A 25,053-nucleotide genomic window follows, 5' to 3' on the forward strand; every position below is an offset into this window, starting at 1 on the left:
CCTCATGAGCCTGATTGAATTCTTTGAGGATGTGACAAAGCACATTGATGAAGGTAGAGCAGTGGATGTGGTGTACGTGGATTTTAGTAAGGCATTTGATAAGATTCCTCATGGAAGGCTTATTCAGAAAGTCAGGAGGCATGGGATCAGGGAAACTTGGCTGTGTGGATTCAGAATTGGCTCGTTCACAGAAGACAGAGGGTGGTGGTATATGGAGCATATTCTGCCTGGAGGTCGGTGACCAGTGGTGTTCCACAGGGATCTGTTCTGGGACCCCTGCTCTTTGTGATTTTTATAAATGACTTGGATGAGGATGTGGAAGGGTGGGTTAGTAAGTCTGCTGATGATACAAAGGTTGGTGGTGTTGTGGATTGTGTAGAAGGTTGCTGTAGATTACACAGGATATTCACAGAATGCAGAGCTGGGCTGAGAAGTGGCAGATGGAGTTCAACCTGGAAACATGTGAAGTGATACACTTTGGGAGATTGAATTTGAAGGCAGAATACAAGGTTAATGGTAGGACTCTTAGCAGTGTGAAGAAACAGAGGGATCTTGGGGTCCACATCCATAGATCCTTCAAGGTTGCCGCGCAGGTCGATAGGGTTGTTAAGGTGTATGGTGTGTTGGCCTTCATTAGTCGGGGTATTGAGTTCAAGAGCCACAAGGTAATGTTGCAGCTCTATAGAATTCTGGTTGGACCGCACATGGAGTATTGTTTTCAGTTCTGGTTGCCTCATTATAGGAAGGATGTGGAAGCTTTAGAGAGGGTGCAGAGGAGATTTACCAGGATGCTGCCTGAATTGGAGAGCATGTCTTATGAGGATAGGTTGAGTGAGCTGGGGCTTTTCTCTTTGGAGAGAAGGAAGATGACTTGATAGAGGTGTACAAGATGGTAAGAGGCATAGATTGAGTGGACAGTCAGAGACTTTTTCCCAGGGTGACAATGGCTAACACGAGGGGCATAATTTTAAGGTGATTGGAGGAAGATATAAGGGGGATGTCAGGGTAAGTTTTTTTTTTAAAAACACAGAGAGGTGGGTGCGTGGAATGCACTGCCAACAGAGGTTACAGGGGCAGATACATTAGGGACATATAAGAAACTCTTAGATAGACAGATGAATGATAGAGAAATGAAGGGCTATGTGGGAGGGAAGGTTTAGATAGATCTTAGAGCAGGATAAAATGTTGGCACAACATCGTGGGCTGAAGGGTCTGTACTGCGTTGTAATGTTTTATGTTCTACTTTAATCGTTGCAACTTCTTGCAAGTGATGCACAATAAGGTAGCAAAATAAGCAAGGCAAGATGGTGCAGAGGAACTGGTGGGGTAGAGCCTTTGATTGAATATATTTGGGTAATTTCTTCAAGTGGCAACTCAGGAAAGTGAATACACTTTGATATGAATAGTTGGTGCGTAACTTTTCTTGGATCTAAAATTGGTTGTTATAACAATGTTGACTTAATTGTTAGTGAGTTAATGGTTACAGATAAGGCCCATTCCTGCACATGAGTAGGTAGGTACTTTAGTGTAGTGCTGAGGGTGTGGTGCATGCAGAGGAGCTTTCTCTTCCATAACATGGCAACTGAGACATGATCTCCTAGTTTAGATGGATACAAAAGATCCTCCCAAATCACTTAGAACAGCAGAGAACTTTCCTTTTATCCTGTACAATTTTTGACCAATACTGCCAAAATAGATTTGAAGTTAATTCACCTCACTGCTGGTTCTGGTACCTTGTATGCAAGTTACCTGCTGTGCTTGCCTTGACAGAACAAGCGCTTACATTTCAAAATAATTAGTTGGCTATGAAGCACTTTGAGTGCAAGACATACTATATTTTTAGGAGACAATTTCTCTTGGCCACTGCCAGTTAGACAGAGTAGAAAACAATTAGTTTATGAAGTTTAGTGGCAGCCTTGAATCAGTGTCAGCCAATCTTCATAACACGCCTCTTTGATCTTCTTCAGATTTAAAGCAACATCCATCACAGAGGAACTTGTCAGCTTAGAAATTCAATTGCTTAGCAATTTGTTTCTGAATGACATGACTGAATTACAGTGTAAAAAATGTGAAGTACAATCGCAATTACTGATGATAACACTGGCACACAGCAGTTATTCAGTGTGGAATGTTCACAGACATTAAGAGTTAGGATATGTAAGCAGAAACAGACAGGTCCTCAACCAGTCTTGATTTCATAATAGTAATCGCTAAGTTAGTAGCTGTGAGATAAGTCCCACTTCTTCGCTTAAGTAAGTAGGTACTTCAGTGCACTGCTGATGGAGTGAATACAGTGAAAGCAGGCCCTAATGGAAGGAAACAAACTAGCTCATGTGCTCTTCAAAGGACAGACCTCACCAACTCATCATTGGGATGTTGAAGACGTTGTCAGATTCTTCCCTTAGGCAATGATGTCTGTGTTTTTCAGGTGAGGGCTTTGACTTTTTTTTAGTTGCAACCTCAGACTACTCCAATCATCTTCTCAAGTGATTCAAATGCCATCATGGTGTACCAGAAAAGCAGGTTGCCTACTCCAATGTCCTTCCTGGCAATTTCAGAATCAGGTCAGGTCACCCAAAACTACTCGAAAGAATTGGCCATTAGTTCCAGTAGAGAACCACCACTTTGATACCTTTAACCATGATGATCCATCAAGTAGATAAGTTCATTCTTTGCACAGGATTCCCACAATTAAGCATGATTAACATGCATACTTTACTAATGGCTGGCAAGTCATGCTGCTTGCACTTCATGTGTACAGAAATTATATTCCTGCAGAGAAAAATGAAAGTGCCATGGTTCTTCCATGCAACAACATTTTCAAGCAAGGTATGATTTTTAACTCAAGTTGACATTAACAAAGTTTACTATAAATCAGAACTTTCTTCTTCATGCACAAGATTGCTCTACAATTCTGCCTGCTTTAAAAAGCATACTGAGCATTTGGAAGCACCTTCAATAAAAATTAAGAAAATTAAGTATTAACACAATTAGTTAAATAAACTAAATATGCATAATAAAGCTTCTGTACATTTTGTACAAGATCTGTATCCACCAAAGGAAAGCACCACTCAGACACATATGGTTTATTGAGAGCAGGGTTGTGCAAGGTCACACCAAAGAAAAATTAGATCATGCTTTCAACAGCTTGCTAAGGGAATTAACAATAAAACCATAAATGTTTACAGCAGGAATCAGTCTATTTAATCCATGATATCTGTGTTCAACCTTTGATTGCAAGAGCAATCAAAACCAAACCTCAAGGCTGCAGTCTTCCTCTTGCTCAAATATTTATTCATTTTTATCTTAAAAAGTGTTTTACTTTCTGCCTCAACTCTTCCAAATACAAAGCATTCCATTCTCTGCAAGCCTTTCCCTTCTCCAGAAATCTCTCTCCTCACTCTCATTGTTACTATTTAATTTATGGGATGTTGCATCACTGGCATGGTCAGCATTTACTAACTGTTATTAATGCCCTTAATATGGTTATGTGGAGCCACTTTCTTGAATTGCTGCAGTCTTTCTGGTGAAAGTGTTCCCACTGTTGGGTAAGGAGTTCTGGAATTTAGACCCAGTGATGGAGGTGGTACAGCAACATAGCTCCAAGTCACAGTGATAAGCATCTTGGAGAGAACATGTGAGTGGGGCTCCTTTGAGTCTGATGTCCTTGTCCTTCCTGGTGGTAGAGGATGCAGATTGGGAAGTGTCATTGAAGTACATAAGACATGAAAATGCAATTTTGTAGGTGGTTCAACACTGGAACCATATTGCTCCTATGGGAGTGAATACTAAAGTGGTGGATGGGATGCCAATCAAGTGGTGTACTTTGTCCATTATGAGATTGTTGTTGGACCTGCCCTCACCCCATCAAGTGGAAAGTACACCACTCTCCTCACACGCGTCTTATAGATAATGGAAAGGCTTTGTAATGTCTGGAGACCAAGTCATTCACCACAGGATATCTAGCTTTTGATCTGGTGTAGCCACAGTACGTGTCTGGTCCAGTTCAATTTCTGGTCAGTGGTGAACATCCACACACCCCTACCCCAGAAAATTGGTGGTGGAGGAGTCAGCAGAGGCAATGCCATTGAATGCCGAGAGGAGGTGATTCAATTTTCTCTTGTTGCAAATAGTCATGGTCTGGTACTTGTGTGGTGTATTGGTTACTTACCACCTACCAGCCCATCCCTGAATATTGACACGATCTTGCTGCATGAGGGAATGGACTGCTGCAATTCCCAAGAAGCTGCAAATGGAGCTTACTGTTGTATATTCATTATCAAACATCCCCACTTAATGACTTTATGACATTAGGAAAGTCATTAAGGAGGCAGCTGAAGATGGTTGAGCCCGAACAGTGACCTGCAGAATTCACCCACTCGAATATTAAGGATAACTCCAGATATGGAGAGTTTCCCCTGATTCCTATCGATTTCAGTTTTGTCAGGACTCTTTGATGCCATACCCTATCAAATTTTGCTTTGAATTCAGAGAGCTCATTCTTACCTCCACCTCTGAAAGTTAAGTTTTTTTTTGTTGCTTTTTTTTTTGAGTAAGGCCGTGAAAGGGAATTTAATTGTGCTGGCAAAATCCAAACTGCATATCAGGAGCAGGAGGTATCAGTTGACAGTACTGTTAATAAATGGGTGACAGTTAACTGGATGGGATTTGTTCTTTTTTTGTGGATAGAACATACCTGGGCAATTTTCCACACTGTTGAGTAAATGCCAGTGTTGTAAAAATACTAACTCTGCTTGGCTAGAGATGTGCTTAGTTCTGGAGCACAAACTTTCAGCACCATCGTTGGAATATAAGCACATGCGGAAACAATGGCCACTGTTTGCACTCTGCTCCATGCACGTGGCTTCACTGAAGCCACTGGAGCTGAATGTGCTAAAGTGAATACAACCAGCAGCTATGTGAAAGAAACAGCCAAAGTTCCCCACCCCAGATCTTCACACTTGCTCCATAAATACAAGCTTAGCTAGTCTTAAATGCAATGATTTAGAAACTTGATCAGATGTGAAATGCATACACAATGGGTGAAGGGAACACAGCTGGTTGCAGACATACTTTCTTCAGTCTCCTGTTGATCTAGTCCCATGAAGGTACTGATGCTGAGCCCAGTTCCAACTAGAAAATTTGAAAATGGCTGGAAAGGGTCCAGAGGGTGCATTCAGGGTCTCCAATGCCTAGCTATAGGACTTGGTCTAGACTGTGCACAGGAAAAGAGATCCTGTTCACTAAGGAGACATATAGCCCTCTAAGTAACACCACTGTTATCAAAGGGATGTATTAGGAGAGGAGTCTATGTCAGAAGATTAACTTGAAAAACATGATGCAATGGCAGGAACATCCTCAGACTCTACGAGTTGTCAAGAATATTGGTCTCTTAAATGACACCTCTACCTTCTGTAGTCCTACCAAAACAATACAATCGCTTTCTCCACTTCCCTTCATTCTCCTACAATCACTGCATCACATTTCACTTTATCTCATTTTCCTCATACACACTTCTACAAGCATCACTTTGTTATACTGCACATTTTATTCATTCACTGGTTGTGTAAGTCAACTGCAGTGTCACCAATTATTATCCAATCTCTAACTGTCCTCAAGGAGCCATTGTTGCACTGTCCCAATGAGCCTGCAGCCATTGTACTTTCCAGCAGTAGTGGTCATTTGTTTGGGAAGTCGTGCTGAAGAAGCATTGGCAATTTATTGCCATAGTTCTTATCAGTGGTAAACACTGCAGTCACGATGAGAGAGTGAATGTTCAGGATGGAGAGATAAATGTATTCCTTAGAGGGAAGCCTTATGATGGTACATCTGCTGGTATTATCCCTCCAGGTTTTAGAATTCGTGTGTTTGAGAGGTGCTTCGAAAGAAGACTTTGTGAAGCTGCTGAACTGAAATTTGTGGATGGGACACACCGTGACCACAATGGTGGAGGGGGTGAATAGTTTACATGGAGAATTGAGTGCAAATCATGTGGCTGCTTTGTCCTGGATGTTGAACTTCTGAATGGTATTAGAGGTGCCAATGTTGCAGCTCTACTGAAAGAGCTAGGATGCACAGCTAATTCTAGAGGTAGATCATCAGTACCACAACAAAGGTATTGTCTGGGCTCAGTCTTTGCTAAATTCAGTATACTCAAACGGTTCCTCTTATCACACAGAGCAAATCAAATTGGCCAAAAGCTGCTTACTGTGGCAAAGGGGTCCTCATCCATTTGACACTTAAGGGTATCAATGGCTGAAAATATTTCAGCCTCACCTTTTGCACTCAAAGGCTAGGCCCTGCAATCACCAAGACTGGCGACATTCATGAAGCTACGTTCACCAGTTCAATATTTAACTGGTCATCTTATTTATCACTGCATATGGCATAATCCAGAACTTTGACCCAATCTGTTGATTTCACATTGAGTGCATGTTATTCTCCTCTGACAGAATCATTTCTCAAGAATGTCACTAACATGCTCCTTTTTTCACATATAGAACATTGTACACAGCTTTCAGCCAGAGGCCATCAACTAAGGTGGTAGCATCCACATTTACTTTCTTTCCCCATGGAAGAAAATTCAATATTATAATGTGTATATATATTCAGTTTACAAAGAGTTAGTGCTTACACTTTGCCTGACCTTTTTACAATTTAAGTTGGTCTTTAGCATGTCTTGGCATTTGTTGATGTGTCAGCTCATTTGTTTACATATTATGTTCACCTTTGACCTCTTGGCTATGGCAACCGGTAGCACAAGAGGAGGGCGTTTTAATATTTTTCCTTATTCTTTTTTGTCCTTGGCATTTCTCCAATATAAAACTGAAATCACCATAAGGTTTTAACTTGTATCAGTTATAATGAATTGCTGAACAGTCAAACTGAGATTCCAGTACTCCACTTCCAGAAGAGAACTGGGAAACTGGGAGTTTTGCAAACTGAGGGCAGTGAATTCTACACCAATTACCCATTTATGCTGGTCAGGATTCCACAACTTCCAAAAAGAATATTTTATTTATTTAGCACCTTGTATGAAGTCAGGATATTCCAAAACATTTTATAGTCAATGTAGGGATTGCAGCAATAAATATGCGCACAGCAAGCTCCCACAAACAGCACAATGACAGTGACCAGTGTAATGTGTTTAAATGACATTGACTGAAGAATAAACATGGGATTTAGGATTATAGGTTTTGAAGCACACGTTTCACATTAGAATAGTTACTAATTGCCTCAACAAATAAGCTTGTTACAGTTCTTATCTAGACTATTTATGACACTTCAGATATATATATATCCATCCTCATTATGAGATTACAAATTTCCTGTGAACACTTTCCCATTAACAGCTCTCATACATGGGCAACTCCTAATAACTTTGTGAGAACAATTTTACCAATTGTGTGATTACTGCTGATTTTCAACCTTATGTACTGAAGCTTGAAATAATCCACTTAAAAGAATCCATGTCAATAACAAATACTTGCCCACTCTTCCCTTCATGCAAAAATTATTAGAATTGCACCACAATACATCCAAACCTCACCTAGTGACTTGCATTTTCTTACTTACCTAAAATTAATGTCCATAAAACAAAAATAATCACGAGATCAAAGATGAATATAATACATAAACAAATGAGCTGACATATCAACAAATGCTAAGACATGCCAAAAACCAAATTACATTGTAAAAGGGTCAGGCAAAGCACAAGCACTGACTCTTTGTACAATGAGTACACGTCCATTATAATATCCAATAAATTTTCATTATGTTTAAGAACTGTACACTTTCAATGTGTCTGTAGAAGTGCTATGGAGTGTGAGAGTGCTCCTCACGATCTTGCCCAAGCTTAAGGGATGACAATTGCAAGTCAAGATTTTTTTCTAGTTTGATACCATAATTCCATCAAAGTGCCATTTGTAAGTTCGTTTGATGCAGCCTGAGCAAAAAGTAAGTATTCAAAAACAAAGAAGTGAAAAAAAAGTACTGCTGATACAATTTCATCTTGACATACAACCTGCTATTTTACTTTTAATTTTAAGTTTGACAAAAGACATCAATTTAAGAACCTGCAATTTGGAGCAGCAGGTTCTTAACTGTGGTTTAGTTTCTGCTGACTGAACCATGTTGTGCATTGGCCCCCTATGGTGAATGGTCCCCAGTATAATAAAATGGACTCTTGACCTTGCTCGTTATGGCCTTGCACCTTATTGTCTGCCTGCATTGCACTTGCTCTGTAACTGAAACACTTTATTCTACATTCTATTGTTGTTTTCCCTTGTAGTACCTCAATGCATTGTTGTAATGAAATGATTTGTATGGATGGCATGCAAAACAAAGTTTTTCCACTGTACTTCAGTACACGTGACAATAATTCCAATTGCAAACCAATTCCAATTCTATTGTGATGTCACCTGGGATTATTTTAATTTCCAGATTTTATTTAAATCTCACCAGCCAGCTCCTTACACTTCCCAGGTATCAAATCAGTGGGATCATTGTATGCCCAGAGATACTCTGCCAAGAGTGGCAGGGGCTAATGTCAGACTGTCCTGACAATGTGCCAAGATGAGTTTGTGGGAGAGGTACTTAGAGTTTATCTGGTGAATAAACCTTGCCACTTTGGACTTCTATTGGGTTGCTTGGTGAGGAAATTTAACAGAGCCTTCTATTTGCATTGGCTGGTTAAAATTGCAATTAGATCTCAATTACATCAACAGACAAAATAGAAATAGAGATAGAAAATGTTGGAAATGCTCAGCAGGTCAGACAGCAGCTGTGGAAAGAATAACAGCTTTCCACAGGTCTCTGAGCTGAAATGTTAATTGCTTCGCTTTCTATAAATGCTGCCTGACTGCTGAGTGCTTCTACTATTTTCTCTGTTTTTATTTCAAATTTATTTTGTTTATCCATCTTTTTTTTTTGCAAAAGGGACCCTATCATTGCTTCCTCGGAAGAAATGGCGAAAATCAAAAACTGTCAGCTGCAGATGGCTCTGGGACTCTGAGCAAACCAAGCGATTTTAATTCCCTACTACTACTGGTTCATTTTGGTAGGTTAAATATGTTGGCGGAATATAGTATTAATGGTAGGACCCTTGGCAGTGTGGAGGATCAGAGGGACCTTGGGGTCCGAGTCCATAGGACGCTCAAAGTGGCTGCGCAGGTTGACTCTGTGGTTAAGAAGGCATATGGTGTATTGTCCTTTGTAGCGGCTAGCTACACACCATGAAATGAAGACACAGAGTCGCTGGTTTCGAAATCCGAGATCGAATGCCGACCCGGGGCGTGGTGCGCCTTTAATAGCCGAAAACTTCCCATGCTACAGTTCCCGCACTGATGTCACGCGCGGGCCACCTGACCTTCCTGCGCGCGGGCTTTCCCAGCCCAACGCTGGGGAAGGAGGAGGGCCCCGCGCCATCTTGGATCGGGGCCTCCAACAACGTCGCGACATCGGGAGCCAGTTCGATGCTGGTGCGGTGAGTCGTTACATAACCCCCCCCCAGAACCAGCAATACTGTCGCGAAAACCAGAATTAAATAAACTATGACTAGGGTGGCCTGCCCCTGCGCTGCGCTCGCTGTACCACCATGGGTTGGTCCGAGTCTAAATGAGCCGGCTTCAGCCAGTCAACCGTAAACACCTCCTCGTGCCCCCCAATGTCCAGCACGAACGTAGATCCATTGCTCCTGATGACCCGGAATGGCCCTTCGTACGGCCGTTGCAGTGGTGATCGGTGCGCGCCCCTCCTGACTAAGACAAACTTACAGTCTTGGAGGGAAGTCGGCGTACGGGTCGGGACCTGTCCGTGTCGCCAGGTGGGAATCGGGCCAGGCTTCCGAGCCGCTCGCACAGTCGGTCGAGCGCCGCGGCAGGTCCTTCCTCTGACCCCCAAGGGGCTGGTAGGAACTCGCCCAGGACAACTAAGGACGTTCCGTAGACCATCTCCGCAGACGAGGCATGCAGGTTCTCTTTCGGCGTGGTGCGTACCCCCAGCAGGACCCAGGGGAGTTCATCTACCCAATTGGGCCCCTTAAGGCGGGCCATGAGTGCTGACTTCAGGTGGCGATGGAACCTCTCCACCAGGCCATTGGATTGAGGGTGATAGGAGGTGGTGAGGTGGATCCGGGAACCCCACACATCAGCGACGGCAGACCACAGGCCGGAGGTGAATTGAGCTCCCCTGTCTGAACTGATATGTGCCGGGACACCGAAATGGGCCACCCTAGTTGACAAAAGGGCCCGTGCGCAGGACTGGGCGGAGGTATCTGCGAGGGGAATGGCTTCAGGCCAGCGGGTAAAACGGTCGACAATCGTGAGGAGGTACCGCGCTCCTCGAGAGACTGGAAGGGGCTTGACCAGGTCGACATGGATATGGTCGAACCTCCGGCAGGTAGGCTAAAAATCCTGCAAGGGGGCCTTGACGTGCTGCTGTACTTTCGAGGTCTGGCAGTGAGTGCAGGACCGGGCCCATTTGGAAACCTGTTTACGCAGGCCATGCCAGACAAATTTGTCTGACACCATCCAGACAGTAGTCCGGATAGATGGGTGTGCAAGGCCGTGGATGGCATCAAACAGCCGTCTGCGCCAGGCAGCTGGGACGAGGGGGCGGGGTCTACCTGTGCAGATATCGCAGAGCAGGGTGCGCTCACCGGGGCCTACCAGAAGATGTTGCAGTTGCAGGCCCGAGACTGCGGTGCGATAGCTGGGCATCTCCATGTCCATTCACTGCGTCTCCGTTAAGGCACCGAAATCCACCCCCAGGACAAAACCTGGATGGTGAGCCGTGACAGTGGGCCCGACAGATTTCGGACGTCAGTGGCGAACTCTGAGACGTACGACAAGTGCCGCTGTTGCCGTGCTGACCAGGGATCTGAGACCTTGTTGAAGGCGAAGGTCAACAGCTTGTGGTCGGTGAAAGCTGTAAACGGCCTGCCCTCCAAGAAGTAACGGAAGTGTCTGATGGCCAGGTACAACGCCAACAGCTCGCGGTCGAAGGCGCTATATTTGAGCTCTGGTGGGCATAGGTGCCTGCTGAAGAACGCCAGCGGTTGCCAACGCCCTTCGATAAGCTGTTCTAGCACACCTCCGACCACTGTGCTGGAGGTGTCGACTGTGAGGGCAGTCAGAACGTCTGTGCACGGATGCACCAACATGACCACTTCCGCCAAGGCCTGCTTGGTTTCGACAAACACGGTGTGAGCCTCTTCCGACCAAACAATGTCCTTGCTTCCGCCCGACAGGAGAGCAAACAATGGGCGCATGATGCGGGCCGCGGATGGTATGAACCGGTGATAAAAGTTTACCATACCGAGGAATTCCTGCAGGCCCTTGATGGAGGTGGGTCTGGCGAAATGGCGGATGGCGTCGACCTTCGCAGGCAGGGGCGTGGCGCCGTGTTTGTCGATCCGATGACCCAGGAAATCTATTGTCTCCAGCCCGAATTGGCATTTGGCTGGTTGACAGTCAGGCCGAAATCCCTCAGGCGAGAAAAGAATTGGTGGAGGTGCGTGAAATGTTCCTGGCAGCTGTTGCTGGCGATCAAGATGTCGTCGAGGTATATGAAGGTGAAGTCAAGATTGCGCCCGACCGCGTCCATGAGTCGTTGGAAGGACTGAGCAGCATTCTCGAGACCAAAGGGCATCCAGACGAATTCAAAGAGGCCGAAAGGTGTGATCAGCACCATCTTCGGAATGTCGTCTGGATGCACCGGGATCTGGTGATACCCGCAGATGAGGTCGACCTTGGAAAAAATGGACCGCCCAGGTAGGTTGGCAGCAAAGTCCTGAATGTGCGGCACGGGGTACCGGTCCGGGGTAGTAATGTCGTTGGGGTGTCGGTAATCGCCACAGGGCCGCCAGCCTCCGGCTGCCTTGGGGACCATGTGTAGCGGAGAGGCCCATGGGCTGTCCGACCTGCAGATGATCCCCAGCTCCTCCATTTTTTTTGAATTCCTCCTTCGCGAGGCGGAGCTTGTCTGGGGGTAGCCGCTGGGCGCGGGCGTGGAGGGGAGGGCCCTGGGTGGGGATGTGATGCTGGATGTCGTGCTTGGGCAAGGTAGTGGAGAACTGGGGCGTTAGTACGGACGGGAACTCTGCCAGGACCCTGGCAAACTCGTTGGTCGACGTGGTGACAGAGTCGAGGTGTGGGGCTGGCAGCTTGGCCTCACCCAACAAGAATGTTTGGAAGGTCCTGGCATGTACCAAACACTTACCCCACAGGTCAACCAGCAGACTGTTGGCACGAAGGAAGTCTGCCCCAAGGAGTGGTTGCGCGACGGCGGCCAGGATGAACCTCCAAGTAAAGTTGCAGGTGCCGAACTGGAGGTGTACCAACCGGGTGCCAAAGGTCCAAATGGCGGTGCCGTTGGCCTTTGGCACCTGGTTGGTACACCTCCAGTTCGGCACCTGCAACTTTACTTGGAGGTTCATCCTGGTGTGCAGTTGCGAGTCTCGCGGCCGTTGGGAGGCACGACACTGACTTCGGCTCTGGTGTCCACTAGGAACCGACGTCTAGAATGCCTGTCCCACACATGCAAGAGGCTATCCGGGTGGCCAGCCGCTGTAGCCATCAGCGGCGGCTGGCTCTGGCGTTTCCCGGAAACCTGCATGGTGGCCGGCCTGCTGGGCCGCTGGGTACATGGCATGGCAACGCACTTGACAGACGCCCCGCTCTCCTTTATCGCCCGCCAAAACACATCCGCCCGGGCCGCCACCTTCCGGGGTTCGCTGAAATCGGCATCCGCCAGGAGCAGGTGCATGTCATCGGGTAACTGCTCCAGGAAGATCTGCTCAAACAGCAGGCAGGGTTTATGACCGTCTGCCAGGGCCAACATCTCATTCATGAGCGCGGAGGGGGGGGGGTCTGTCGCCCAACCCACCGCGGTGGAGTAGGTGGGAGGCTTGTTCGCGTCGGGAAAGGCCGAAAGTCTCAAGAAGGAGGGTCTTGAACTTATCGTACTTCTCCTCCTCCGGGGTGCCTGGATGAAATCCTCGACCTGGGCGGCGGTGTCTTGGTCAAGGGCGCCCACCACGTAATAGTACTTGGTGTCGTCCCTGGTGATCTGGCGAACCTGGAACTGGGCTTCGGCCTGGTCGAACCAGACACTGGGCCAGAGGGTCCAGAAGGTGGGCAGTTTAAGGGTTACTGCCTGTACCTCTTGCTGTGCAGACATCATGGGTCCAAAAACGTTTGGGCCCATCAGGGTCACCAATGTAGCGGCTAGCTACACACCACGAAATGAAGACACAGAGTCGCTGGTTTCGAAACCCGAGGTCGAATGCCGACCTGGGGCGCAGTGCGCCTTTAATAGCCAAAAACTTCCTGCGCTACAGTTCCCGCGCTGATGTCACTCACGGGTCACGTGACGTTCCCGTGCGCGGGCTTTCCCAGCCCAACACTGGGGAAGGAGGAGGGCCCCGCGCCATCTTGGATCGAGGCCTCCGACGATGTCGCGATGTCAGGAGCCGGTTCGATGAGTCGCTACACCTTCATCAATCAGAGAATTGAATTTAGGAGCCGTGAGGTATTGTTGCAGCTATATAGGTCCCTGGTCAGACCCCACTTGGAGTATTGTGCTCAGTTCTGGTCACCTCACTACAGGAAAGATGTGGAAGCCATAGAGAGGGTGCAGAGGAGATTTACAAGGATGCTGCCTGGAATGTGGAGCATGCCTTATGAAAGCAGGTTGAGGGAACTCAGCCTTTTCTCCTTGGAGAGACGGAGGATGAGGGGGGACCTGATTGAGGTATATAAGATGATGAGAGGTATTGATAGGGTAGATAGTCAGAGGCTTTTCCCCAGGGCTGAATTGGTGGCCACAAGAGGACATAGGTTTAAGGTGCTGGGGAGTAGATGTAGAGGAGATGTCAGGGGTAAGTATTTTACTCAGAGAGTGGTGGGTGCGTGGAATGGGCTGCCGGAAATGGTGGTGGAGGCTGATACGATAGGGTCTCTCAGAAGACTGTTAGATAGGTACATGGAGCTGAGTAAAACAGAGGGCTATGGGTAAGCCTAGTAATTTCTAGGGTAGGGACATGTTCGGCACAGCTTTGTGGGCCAAAGGGCCTGAATTGTGCTGTAATTGTTCTATGTTCCACACACAGGGTTAAAGTTGCCTTCCTTGGATAGTTTTATATCAGAACACTGTCACATGGAAAGACATGTGGCAGGAAAGCTCTCTCTTTCAGGAGCTTCAGCTAAATATGTAAACATAAAAATAAATTTTCACAATTGTTGCTTTCTTATGTAGATCACTGTAAAAATGGATTATGCAAACCAATTGTTTCCATCCGAATAATATTACCGCTAAGTATTTGCATGCTTTACTCCTTCTGCATTTAAAAGACTACTTATGCAGTTGGTTCAAATCTAACCAATTTCTATAGGTTAATCAATGCTTCAAATTATGTAATTTGTTACTACCTCAACTAAACCAACTGTTCAGAACAAATCATTTTGCCAAATGCACATTTTATTCAATAGATTTAGAGATTGTCTAGTTTCAACAAAATGATTTATTTCAATTTCCCCCACAGTGCACAAGTTATAGAGGTGAAAGCTGCATTTTTAGCTCTTCAATTTGCAATTTTTGTTCCATGGAATTTCAATTGATGAATTACGAAAATAATACCAATGTTGCATCCAAATTTAATGAGCTAAGAGGATTGTATATTGATTCCAACTCCACAAGAAAAACAGGGTCCTTATATCTCACCATTCCTACGAAGACAAGTAATAGACTGTTACGATAAAAAAGATAATCTTACCCAACAGAGCATTTCGACCATTGTCATCTGGTAAAAATCTCTTATCCACAGCACAGACTAAAAGGTGCTCAGGAAGGTTAGGAGACTTGGCACCAACTAGCAAGAATCCTGATGGCAGCTCAATCTGCTCATTTGATATAGAAACTAGTCGCAAGTCCTTTCCTGCCTGACAGAAGCCTAAAAAAAGTAATAAAAAAAAAATCAGACTAAAATAGATTGATTTCTTTAAGGCAAGGGAGAAAGAACAGGTTCATCTGCAAACAGCAGAAAGCAAGTTCCTCAATTTTCACATTTATAAACTTACTTGGCTACTTGGTTAGAATATTTCTCAGGAAATTTGCACTTGTTTGAAAGTTCAAGTTAATCTTTGAGTAATCCATGAAGACAAACCTAAAGACAGAAAAGGTAGTATATATACCTTGACTAAAACTATGCTATACATTTCATCTTGTATCTAGTACTGTGTTGCCAGCAAGAAAAATGATTTTATTTTTATACAATTAAACCTAGCCAATCAGAGATGGCTCAGTTATAGTGCTCTCCCCTCAACAGTCTGAACGTTTTTGTGTCAAGTCCCATGAGACAAAAAATAAAGCTGATGCTCTGATGCAATACTGAGGGGTGTGCCGCATCTTCGGATGATAATCTGAGGCCACAGTTTTTCTACCAGGTCAAGTTATTCCCAATTTCCTTGTCAATACTTACTAATCAATGGCACTAACATACAAGATTATCTACTCTTTATCACATTACTTCTTGGAGGAGCTTGCTTTGCGCATACTGGCCAGTGTTTCCAACATTATAACAGTAACTGCATTTCAAGTACCGCAAAAAGTGCTGGAGGAACTCAGCAGGTCAGGCAGCACCTATGAAAGGAAATAGACAGTTGACGTTTCAGGTCAAGCCCCTTCAGCTGGACTCAAGCAGTCTGCTTCATTGAGTGTGAAGTGCGTTGGACGTCCTGGGGTTGAAAATGAAGCAAACGAATGCAAGTTTGTATCATTGCATTTACCCTGTTCAGATTCTTAACCTTTCCTGCACCTGGACAATGCAAGCCAAATGCTGTTGCTATAGCAACTCATCGGCCATATAACATCAGAGTCTGAAACTGGAAAATTGTGGTACAAAATAAACTGATCCTGTGTCTTTGGAATCGTTGGCCTCAAACTGAACATTTCGAATAGCATTAGATGTTGGTTTCTGGCCAAGCAACTATTACCACACTGACTGACCAAAAACAAACTGCTGGGAGGAACTCAGTGGATCGTGCAGCATCTGTGGGGAGAAGAGAATGATTCATTGTTTCGGATTGAAACCCTGCATTAGGATAGAGTGTGGAGAGGGAAAATGTTTTACCCACAGATGTCTTGAAAGATCTGGAGCAAGGATTGTTTGGTTACACTCTTTGCCAGGTCTCCAGCTTACTATGCTCTTCTGATTGCACTTGCCTATAAATCTTCCTATTTCCATATATCCATGCATGGCGACTTTAATAAGATACAAAGCAGAGAAAAACTTTCTGCAGTGCGCTTTCCACTGTGATTGGACATGAGTGGTGATGCTGCTTTAAAAGGATACACTGTGTCCTATTTCAAACCATCGAGACTAAACGGCTGCACAAAGCACACAATTTTTTTGCTTGCTGCCATAGCGTGGGCAATAGTTTGCAGAGACCAAAGAGACAACTTTAATTCTTATCAAGTTACTTGGGCCCTCTCACAAGCATTACAGAAGCTGCCAGCAATTTACACTCTGAATCCACATCAAATGTGTAAATAAGTGTAAACGAGCTAAAGACTTGCCAAAGAAAGATGCAGCCATCTGTGGACAGGTAGATGTCCCTCCCTATTAGGGATATATAGAAAATCCATGCTACTGTTCCACTCACAAGCTTTCTGGGATAGAATCATGCTTGTATCATTATACAATATACATACCGAAAGATACTTCCACACGGAAAAGGAATGTTAGACAAAGTGCACAGTGAGTCCGCATGTTTTGTTTAAGGACTTGTTGCAACAAGTAAATTATACAAAGAAATGACAGTGGGTAAGCAGCTCATTTTAATTGTTCACCTACTTATGTCCCGTTATGCAGGGCAATAGTTTCAACAATAAAAACATGAATAAAAAGTACCTTGGTATGCACAATTTTTTTTAAAGAAATGTACCACACATACACAAATTATTTGTCAAGGGTCAGCCTATAACGACAAATTATTTTACTCATCCTTCATTAAATATATAGGTTGAAGGTGCAAACGTCCAAATGTTCATCCAAGATGAAAACACATATGATGACAAGGTGAAACAGCAGGAATGAAAAAAGGGAACTAACTGAAGTTTTTCCTAGATAGTATTGTCCAAAGGTTCACCCAAATGACAAGACCAGGAAAGTCACTGATTGCATTGGGTCTCATTGCTCATCCACGAGATGCAGGAGTCACAAAACTTCACTGGAAGGGGAGTAAACACTGAAAAATCCAACAGAGATTCTCAATTCTCCCTCATCAGTCAGCCATCTCATCCCTTACAGAAATAATATGCAAACCTATAGAAGGCCAATGGAATCAGGACCAACACAAACATGAATATTTTAGTAACATAGTGCAGTCATCTAAAATAGCACACAGCACCTCAAAAACAGCGTTAAAACTTGGAACTGGTGCAGCACTCTTCCATCAGCACAAACAAAAGCAAACAATAAGATACAAAGGAAGGTTAATCAAGATTTGTGAGACAATAGCGCAGATGGCACTCTGTGATTAGGCATGAAAAATGTAGTGAGTTGATGCCCTGTATTTACACAACTGAAGAGGAAAAAATGTTGTGATGCTTATTCTCTAATAGATTTTGTCACCGTCTGTTCACAACTACTGTCTTAATTCCCAACTCAGGAATTGATGGAGCACAGAGTTTAGTTATACATGAACATTTTAAGTTTAAGGCGGGTCATTCTTAATGATGTTAACTTTGATTGAAAATCAACATTCTTTAGATGCAAGGTTTATCACCTTACCATCAGTGGTACAACATCCTTCTGGGGGAGCCTTCATTTGATAATGAACGAGAGGGCTACTGGACTCCGAGCCATCATCCTCTTCCTCCTCTTCCTCCTCCTCCTCTTCGTTGCCTGATCTTTTGCAAGCTGTATTATATGCAAGTCCAGGTGTAAAAGGGTTCACAAATTATTGAAACTATTACAACCCACAGAATGTAAATACCCATTTTACACAGAGGTTAGAGCTCTTTAAAAATGGACCATTGAAAGTGGGATTGATGTTCCAGCCTGCTTGTGTATTTGAAGGTGCCAGAAACTACAACCCAACTTTAATGGACAGGCGAATTCTCATGAGCATACCCAACATGCAAGCTTTGATCTTTGCCTGCCTAAGACTAAATGCATCTGTACTAATGAGACAAGAAGGAATATTCCTGGAGCCTGTCTACTTCAGGGATTAGTCAGAAAAATTTAATACAATTAAGGAAACAAAGAGTAGAGCTGCTGCCCCACAGCGCCAGAGACCCAGCTTCAGTCCTGAATTCTGGTGCTGTGTGGAATTTGCAAATGCTCCCTGCGACAGCATGGGTTTCATATACACACTCGTTTCCTCCCACATCCCAAAGACATGTGGATTGGTAGGTTAATTGGCCACTATAATTTACCTCCAGTGAGTAGATGAGTAGTAGAATCTGGGGGGGGGGGGGGCAGTGGGAAAGAGTTGATGACAAAGTGGCAAGAATAAAGCGGGATTAATGTAGGATAGGTGTAAATGGATAGTTGATGGTCAGCACGAACTTGGTGGGCCAAAGGCCTGTTTCCATGCTATATCTTTCTATGACTCTATAACGATGGCCTGGGCCCAGAACTACCCTTGAATACAGGTGGTTTATCCTCTCAGAGGCAAGGTGGCCTGAAAGTGGCCAACAGCTTTTAATTGTAGTTTGCCCCCTGTAAATTCACACTTCAATTGGCCAGAACATCCCAACAGCGCAGATTAGAGGAGCATGGCAGCTCCAAGCTATCTCTCGACTATTCAAATGGTTCAGGTAATAATGTGAAGACAATCCAAGGGCTGTAGACCTGTGGCAGGCTACAGCTGCAGTACTCCAGGTTAACAGAGGGGGCTCTACAAACGCAGCTTTACCACCTATCATCTTGGTCAGCTCATCAATTGAATATATTATTCAAAGTGCTGCTTTCAAATCACGAACACTTTAATGCATGTCACCCAAATCAACATTAGTTATCTAAAAATGCTAATTGAAAATAAAAAACAGCAGGTACTGGAAATCTGGAAAATGAAACACTCAGCATCTGTGGACATACAGTCCAAGATCTTTGTTCCTTTATTCCACTCAACATCCTGGCATTTATTGTATATTCCCTTATCTTTTTGCGCCTTACAAATGTGTTAATTCACAATTTTCTGGATTAAATTCCATTTGTCAGTTTTCCATCAAATAGACTCAACCACCTACATCTTCCTACAGCCTAAAAGTTTTCCTCCTATCAGTCAGCAACACAATCTACTTCAATATCAACTGCAAGATCTTTTAAATCATTTCTTACACTCGACAAGTAAATTAATCTGGCCTTTGCTTATCCTTGATGGAGCCGGGGTGCTGGAGGCCACCTGAAAGTGCCATTCAGAATACATCAGCCTCCTGCCAGTGAACTGTAATATCCATTGGTGAACTACCTTTCGTTGCCCAATTACATGTTGGGGCCAGTTACCTGCCAAGAGTGGCCCTCAAGAAGGGGGAGGGGACCAACAGGAGGAAGGTGAGTGGTAGGGTGTGGGGAGAGGTCTGTTCTAGGACTACTGCTGAGTCTTTTTGGTGATAGCCTTCAGCTGTCCCTTTAAGGACTGCTGCTTAGGCCCCATGCAAGCCTGGTTAGCATCAACACAGCTGATTATTCAGGGTAGCAGAATTTTGCACAGTGTCTCTCAAACAGATGCTACATCCCCATCCCCTTTTGCATATGTAAAAGTCTTAACAGTGCTTACAGGATGGATCCTGGACACTAAGAGCAGAGCCACTGCCAATACAGTTGGTGCATATTCCTGCACCCTACAGTGGGCACTTGTAAAACAGGCAGATTTCTCAACTTTCGAGCATAAACAGAAGCAATCTTATATAACCTTTGATACAGACAGTCCAAACAACGAGTTTTAAAAAATTTTCATAGGATATTTGTCAGCTTTCCAGAACTAATGATCAATGATTGTTAGATTAGTATAACTGCAATGAAAACCAACTCTTTAGAAAATGGAGCTGTTGGTAAAGGCACTGCACAGTTAAAAATAACCTTTAACAATGCAGAGAGATGTAATGTTGATACAAGCCAACAGTTTGTGTTATTTTCCTGAAAATAAAAACCTTTTCTGCTTTTTTTGAAATGAAACGTGCACCAAATTCAAGCATGAAAACTAGTACAAAGTCAAGCTTTTTTTTAAAAAAAATGCATCTTTGCTCTTACCTTCAAAATTAGAGACTAATTGGTGTTCAGCCTCGAGATATAACTGGGAAAACACAGGCCTGGGGACCAAGGTGTTTGAACGAAGAGAAGCTTCAATAGAATTGTGCAGAACTTCTTCAAAACGGGTTGTCTTCAGTTGCCCAGCATATGAATTTCCCATCTTTATAGAAACACAAATGCCTCAAATTTCAGAATAGGCTGACAACATGAAGAATTGAACACAGAGAATCAGAAACTAGATCGAGCTATTCCAAGAGGAATTATGTTCACGCTCTGAATTTTCTTAAACATGTTTAGTCAAGTGGAGCAGCACAGCAAAAGCACCCTGCTGGTAAATTACAGGAAACCCTGCTCTCAACAGCCCAGGGCAGAGGGACAGCCAAGTGTGACTCCCTTTTTATGGAAGTTATTGACATCTAATGTTATAGGTTAATGAGGCATGCAGTAGTAAGTACATGCATTTAAAAAAAGCAATAAACCCCTTCTAATTCTCCTATGTAAAAGTCAGCAAGACCGTTCAAATATAAATACCTGTGAACGATAGGGCACTTTGTTTTCTTACATGAATTAGTCTAGACTAGGTCTGCAAGCTTTACATTTGCTATTCTAAGACGAGTCATTTAGTTTCACATAATCTGAAGGAGCCAATATGGAAACATTTGGGAAAAATGGTTAGAGCATGATGGAACAAGCTGGTCTGTAGCTGCAATTTAATAAAGCCAAAGAATACAACAGAAATTGGTGTGTCAATTGTATTAACTAATATCAACGTTACACACAGTTTTGACTAATAACAACGTACTTATCTGCATCACAAAAAAGCTGCAAACAAAATAACAGCTTTAATGAATGATGTAATTCAATATTTGCAGATGTTATAAGTCCTTATTCTTCCTAGGTGACTGTTTTTCTATTGCCCTGTCATAACCCCAATTTTCATCAGAAACAGCCTGATATTACATATCAGGTTATATCAGGATATATAAATTATATATCATTATATATCCAGATATCAGGATTATAATGTTCTCCTCCTAGGAGTGGATAAAACAAAACAGTAAATTATTTTTGACATTTCATACTGACATTTTTTCTGCAATATGAATTCAGGCTCAACAAGAAGAAACACTCAATACCTCCCACAATTTTAAACCTATTATGATGTCTTATCATACATTAAATGGATAGAAATAGAAAGAGTGCAATCCAATAAATAATTCAACTCAATCACGATGAGGGTCAGAAATGAAAAAGAGAATCCCAAATCTCATACTTATTAAATGACGTAAATAAGAAATTTTTATTTCAAATTATTGCTCCCCTGTCCCACTAAAGTAACTTTCCTTTTCTGATATAATGCTAATAATGTACAACATTTGCCTTAAGAGGTGAATTTGTTACAAACAAGTGACAAATGTGAACTTGGAGTTCATGATGCATGCCAGAAAACTGAATCAAGGCTTCAATCCTGGCAGTGGTGTGACACCCAGAAAACACAGCAGCACAGGAAGTTATCAGGACATTGGCAGCAATGTGACCTAAATCACAATGCTTATTGCCTGCAACAGTACCAACTTTCAATGCCATACAATAGAAATAGGGAGATAGAATGAGACAACAGAGGAAAATGGATACACAATATTAAATGAAATAAAAATAGCCCAAAATAAAGCAAAAAAAAATGACAGGCATATTAAAAACATACAAACAACAGAAAGATAAAGCACGTATCAAGAAAATGAACCTCAAGTGGCAACAAGTTCCAGTTATGTAACATGGCAAAACTGTCCCAATGGGAACCGCCCCCCCCCCACCCCCCCCCCCCGCCCCAGACCCGCATTTTGCAACCCTGAAGTTGAACTCTTTTTCCCCTGTAACCCAACAGCTGGTTGCGCAGCCATTCAGCATGTGCTACCCTTCAACAAGGATTACACTTGCATCTTTCTCAGCACGTACTGCCTTTAATGAAGTCAGACATTTATCAATTCACAGAAATCTGCTACATAGCCAAAAAGGAAATACAAGAACAGATGAGTAAAAACTTGTTTTTTTAAGTAATGTTTTAGAGAAGTGAGGTAGCGACAGGCATTTCTTGAACGAATTCCAAGGCACAGTCATTAGTAGGGGCAGCGATTAAATTTGGAGATGCTCACCAGACCATACGAGTAGAGTCTCAATTTCTGGTGGGCAAAGGGCTGAAGGAGAATATAAAAGAGGAAAGGCAAAACCCAGGTGGAATTGGAAAACAAAAATGATAATTTTAAATCTCAGTTATTGCTCAACTGGGAGCCAGGTTAGCAAGCAGAGGCGTGATGCTGAATGGAACTTGGTTGAATTTGGACAGGAGTAGCAGAGGTTTGAATGACTTCAAGTATATGAAGAGGAGAATGAGGACTGCATTGAGAAAGTCAAGTCCAGAGACAGCAAAGACACAAATAAGAGTTCCAGCAGAGATAAGTTAAAACCTGGCTAGGGATGACCAATGTTATGTTATGAAGTTGAGGGGGTGCAGAGTGTTAGAGATTGTTCGGACTGGGACATCTTTCAGGGGTTATGGACAGCTAGTTAATACAAATAAGAACCAGTCTTCAGTCAATGACAAAGATAGCTGCCTTTTACCACTTCATTGAAAGATGGTTCTCTGCAGACAATGGCATGTATTCATGCAGCTGTTCTGGGTGTGTGGATTTCCAAAGGTTTGAATATGCAGAGCTACACTCGTCTGTTGAGAAGTGCTCCCACTGTAAATATGTAATTCTACAGAGCCACATATTTGTACCCAGAATGTTGAAGTAAACTGTAATTGTGACTATTGAAACTGTACTTGTTCACTTGCTGTTACGTTTGTGCTTAAAGAGTATAAAACCTAAGTGTACTTTTGAGTTCAAAGGGTTTCTACAGAACTTCTCCAAAGAGACATTCTCCTGTGTTTGTCCAGTACTGGGGAGAAGGGAGAGGGGGAAGAGAGTTAAAAAAAAGTTCAGCACAAGTATTTTACCAAAATAAGAGAGAATATAGAAATGTCCATATTCATGTATCCATGTATGTTAATGCACAAATGCATTAAACTGAGTTGGAGAGCTTCAGTTGTCACCAGTCATATCGATTTATACTACTTGGCAAGAATGGAGAACTGGCTGACAAATGGACTGGGTTCCAAACATTCCTAGACTCAATGAATTGGGAAACAGCAAAATGATGAAAGTTGATGGCAGTGTTACAGGAAATATTGCCAAGCTGGAGAGACATGGATGGAATTTACTAGGTTACAGCTGAGAAACAATGGAGGTTCGATTGTGTCACTGGGACTATTTTGTGGATGTCAACCAGTGGGAAGCATACTTAAGAGGAAATTTATGCCCAAAAATGTGCAAGTGCCATAAAGTATTAATAATGGGAAATTTCAACTTTGCAATACAGACTGAAAAAGTAAAACAAAGGGGAGCTGACAGGAAGGAGGCATTAGGTCAAATGACCATTTCGTCCATAGATGCTGCTGACCCGCTGAGCTTCTCCACCATTTTTTGTTGCTCCAGATTCCAACATCTGCAGTCTCGTATCTCCAATTAGAAAAGGGTCCATTTCAATGGAATGAGAACAAGTCTGGCAGGCAAAAATGTAACTGGAAATAGAAGATCTTTTAAGGAAGCAACCATTTAGTACAGGATACTTTCTTCTCCTATGGGAATGTAAGGCAATTAAAGACAGAACTCCCTGGATGGCCCAAGAATTGAACAAAATAAAAACAAAGCATGAAATAATAGGTGTATTACTGTGATAGGTTGAAGAGGAAAAGGAGAGGAAAAAGCAACTACTCAAGGACAGCTTCTATCTCGCTGTTATTAGACTCTCGAAGGGACCTCTTATATAATAAAGATAAACTCTTATCTCTCAGTCTACCTCGACATGGCTCTTACACTTTGTCTACCTGTACTGCACTTTCTCTGTAACTGCAACACTACATTCTACACTCTTTTTCCCCTCCTTTTGTACAACCTCAATGTACTTAATTATGGAATGATTTGTGTGGATGGCATGCAAACAAAAGCTTTTCACTGTATCCCAGTACGTGACAAAAATAAACCATTTACCAGCTACTAATTAGAGGCAAAAGTAGTGTATGAAAGGATTGATTAAATACAAAAGGGAATCCAAAAAACTTTCAAAAGGCATGTGAACAGTAAACAAGTAGTCAGAGGAGGTGGGGATGAAGAGAGATAGCTGGTTTAGCACTGGAAAGAAAACCAAAGTTTCAAGCTATGGGAAGGGACAATGGCGTGAGACTAGCTGGATTTCTCTTGCACTGGCCAGCACAAAAGACCAAGTGGCATTCTGGTGTGCTGTAACCTTTCTGCGATCCTGAGGTGGGAAAAGGTGATCCTGAAGGTGGCACAATGAGGTCCAAAGCTCACCTCAAGATCATAAATGAGAGCAAGGTTGGATACAGAATGGTTCAGTTCAGACAGATGCCTGGCAAGAGACAGCATCAGTGACTAGCAAATGGAATTTGTCATGGGGCTGAAGACAACAACGTAAATGGACCACATCTCTGTTCACCCAATGCATAATGTCAGAAAAAAAGCCTGATAATTTAGAGGCAATGAAAGTGACAGAGGCAAGCAAAGTAATAGTAAGTTAAAACAAGATGTCTTCAGTGCACCTCTAAGAACCAACAACATTTTCAGATGACATTGTCAAGCACATGAAGGAAAGAGCTGAGGATAGTTAATTGGCACTCCAAGGATAACATTGCATGTATAGGAAGAGAAGACATTGCTGATGACTTGCTGGCCATG

At 43.3% G+C, this 25,053-nt stretch overlaps 1 protein-coding gene across 1 annotated transcript in view; it reads right to left on the reverse strand.

The window, feature by feature from the left end:
* Positions 1–25,053, reverse strand: part of greb1 (growth regulating estrogen receptor binding 1) — a 212,903-nt gene that overhangs the window by 73,207 nt on the left and 114,643 nt on the right. The window contains 3 exon segments of the mRNA XM_052024566.1: positions 14,774–14,950; positions 17,792–17,920; positions 20,258–20,417. Of these exon segments, the coding sequence (XP_051880526.1) occupies positions 14,774–14,950; positions 17,792–17,920; positions 20,258–20,417 (466 nt within the window).

Source organism: Pristis pectinata, chromosome 10, assembly GCF_009764475.1.
Source record: "Pristis pectinata isolate sPriPec2 chromosome 10, sPriPec2.1.pri, whole genome shotgun sequence".
In the NCBI taxonomy this organism is placed as follows: Eukaryota; Metazoa; Chordata; class Chondrichthyes; order Rhinopristiformes; family Pristidae; genus Pristis; species Pristis pectinata.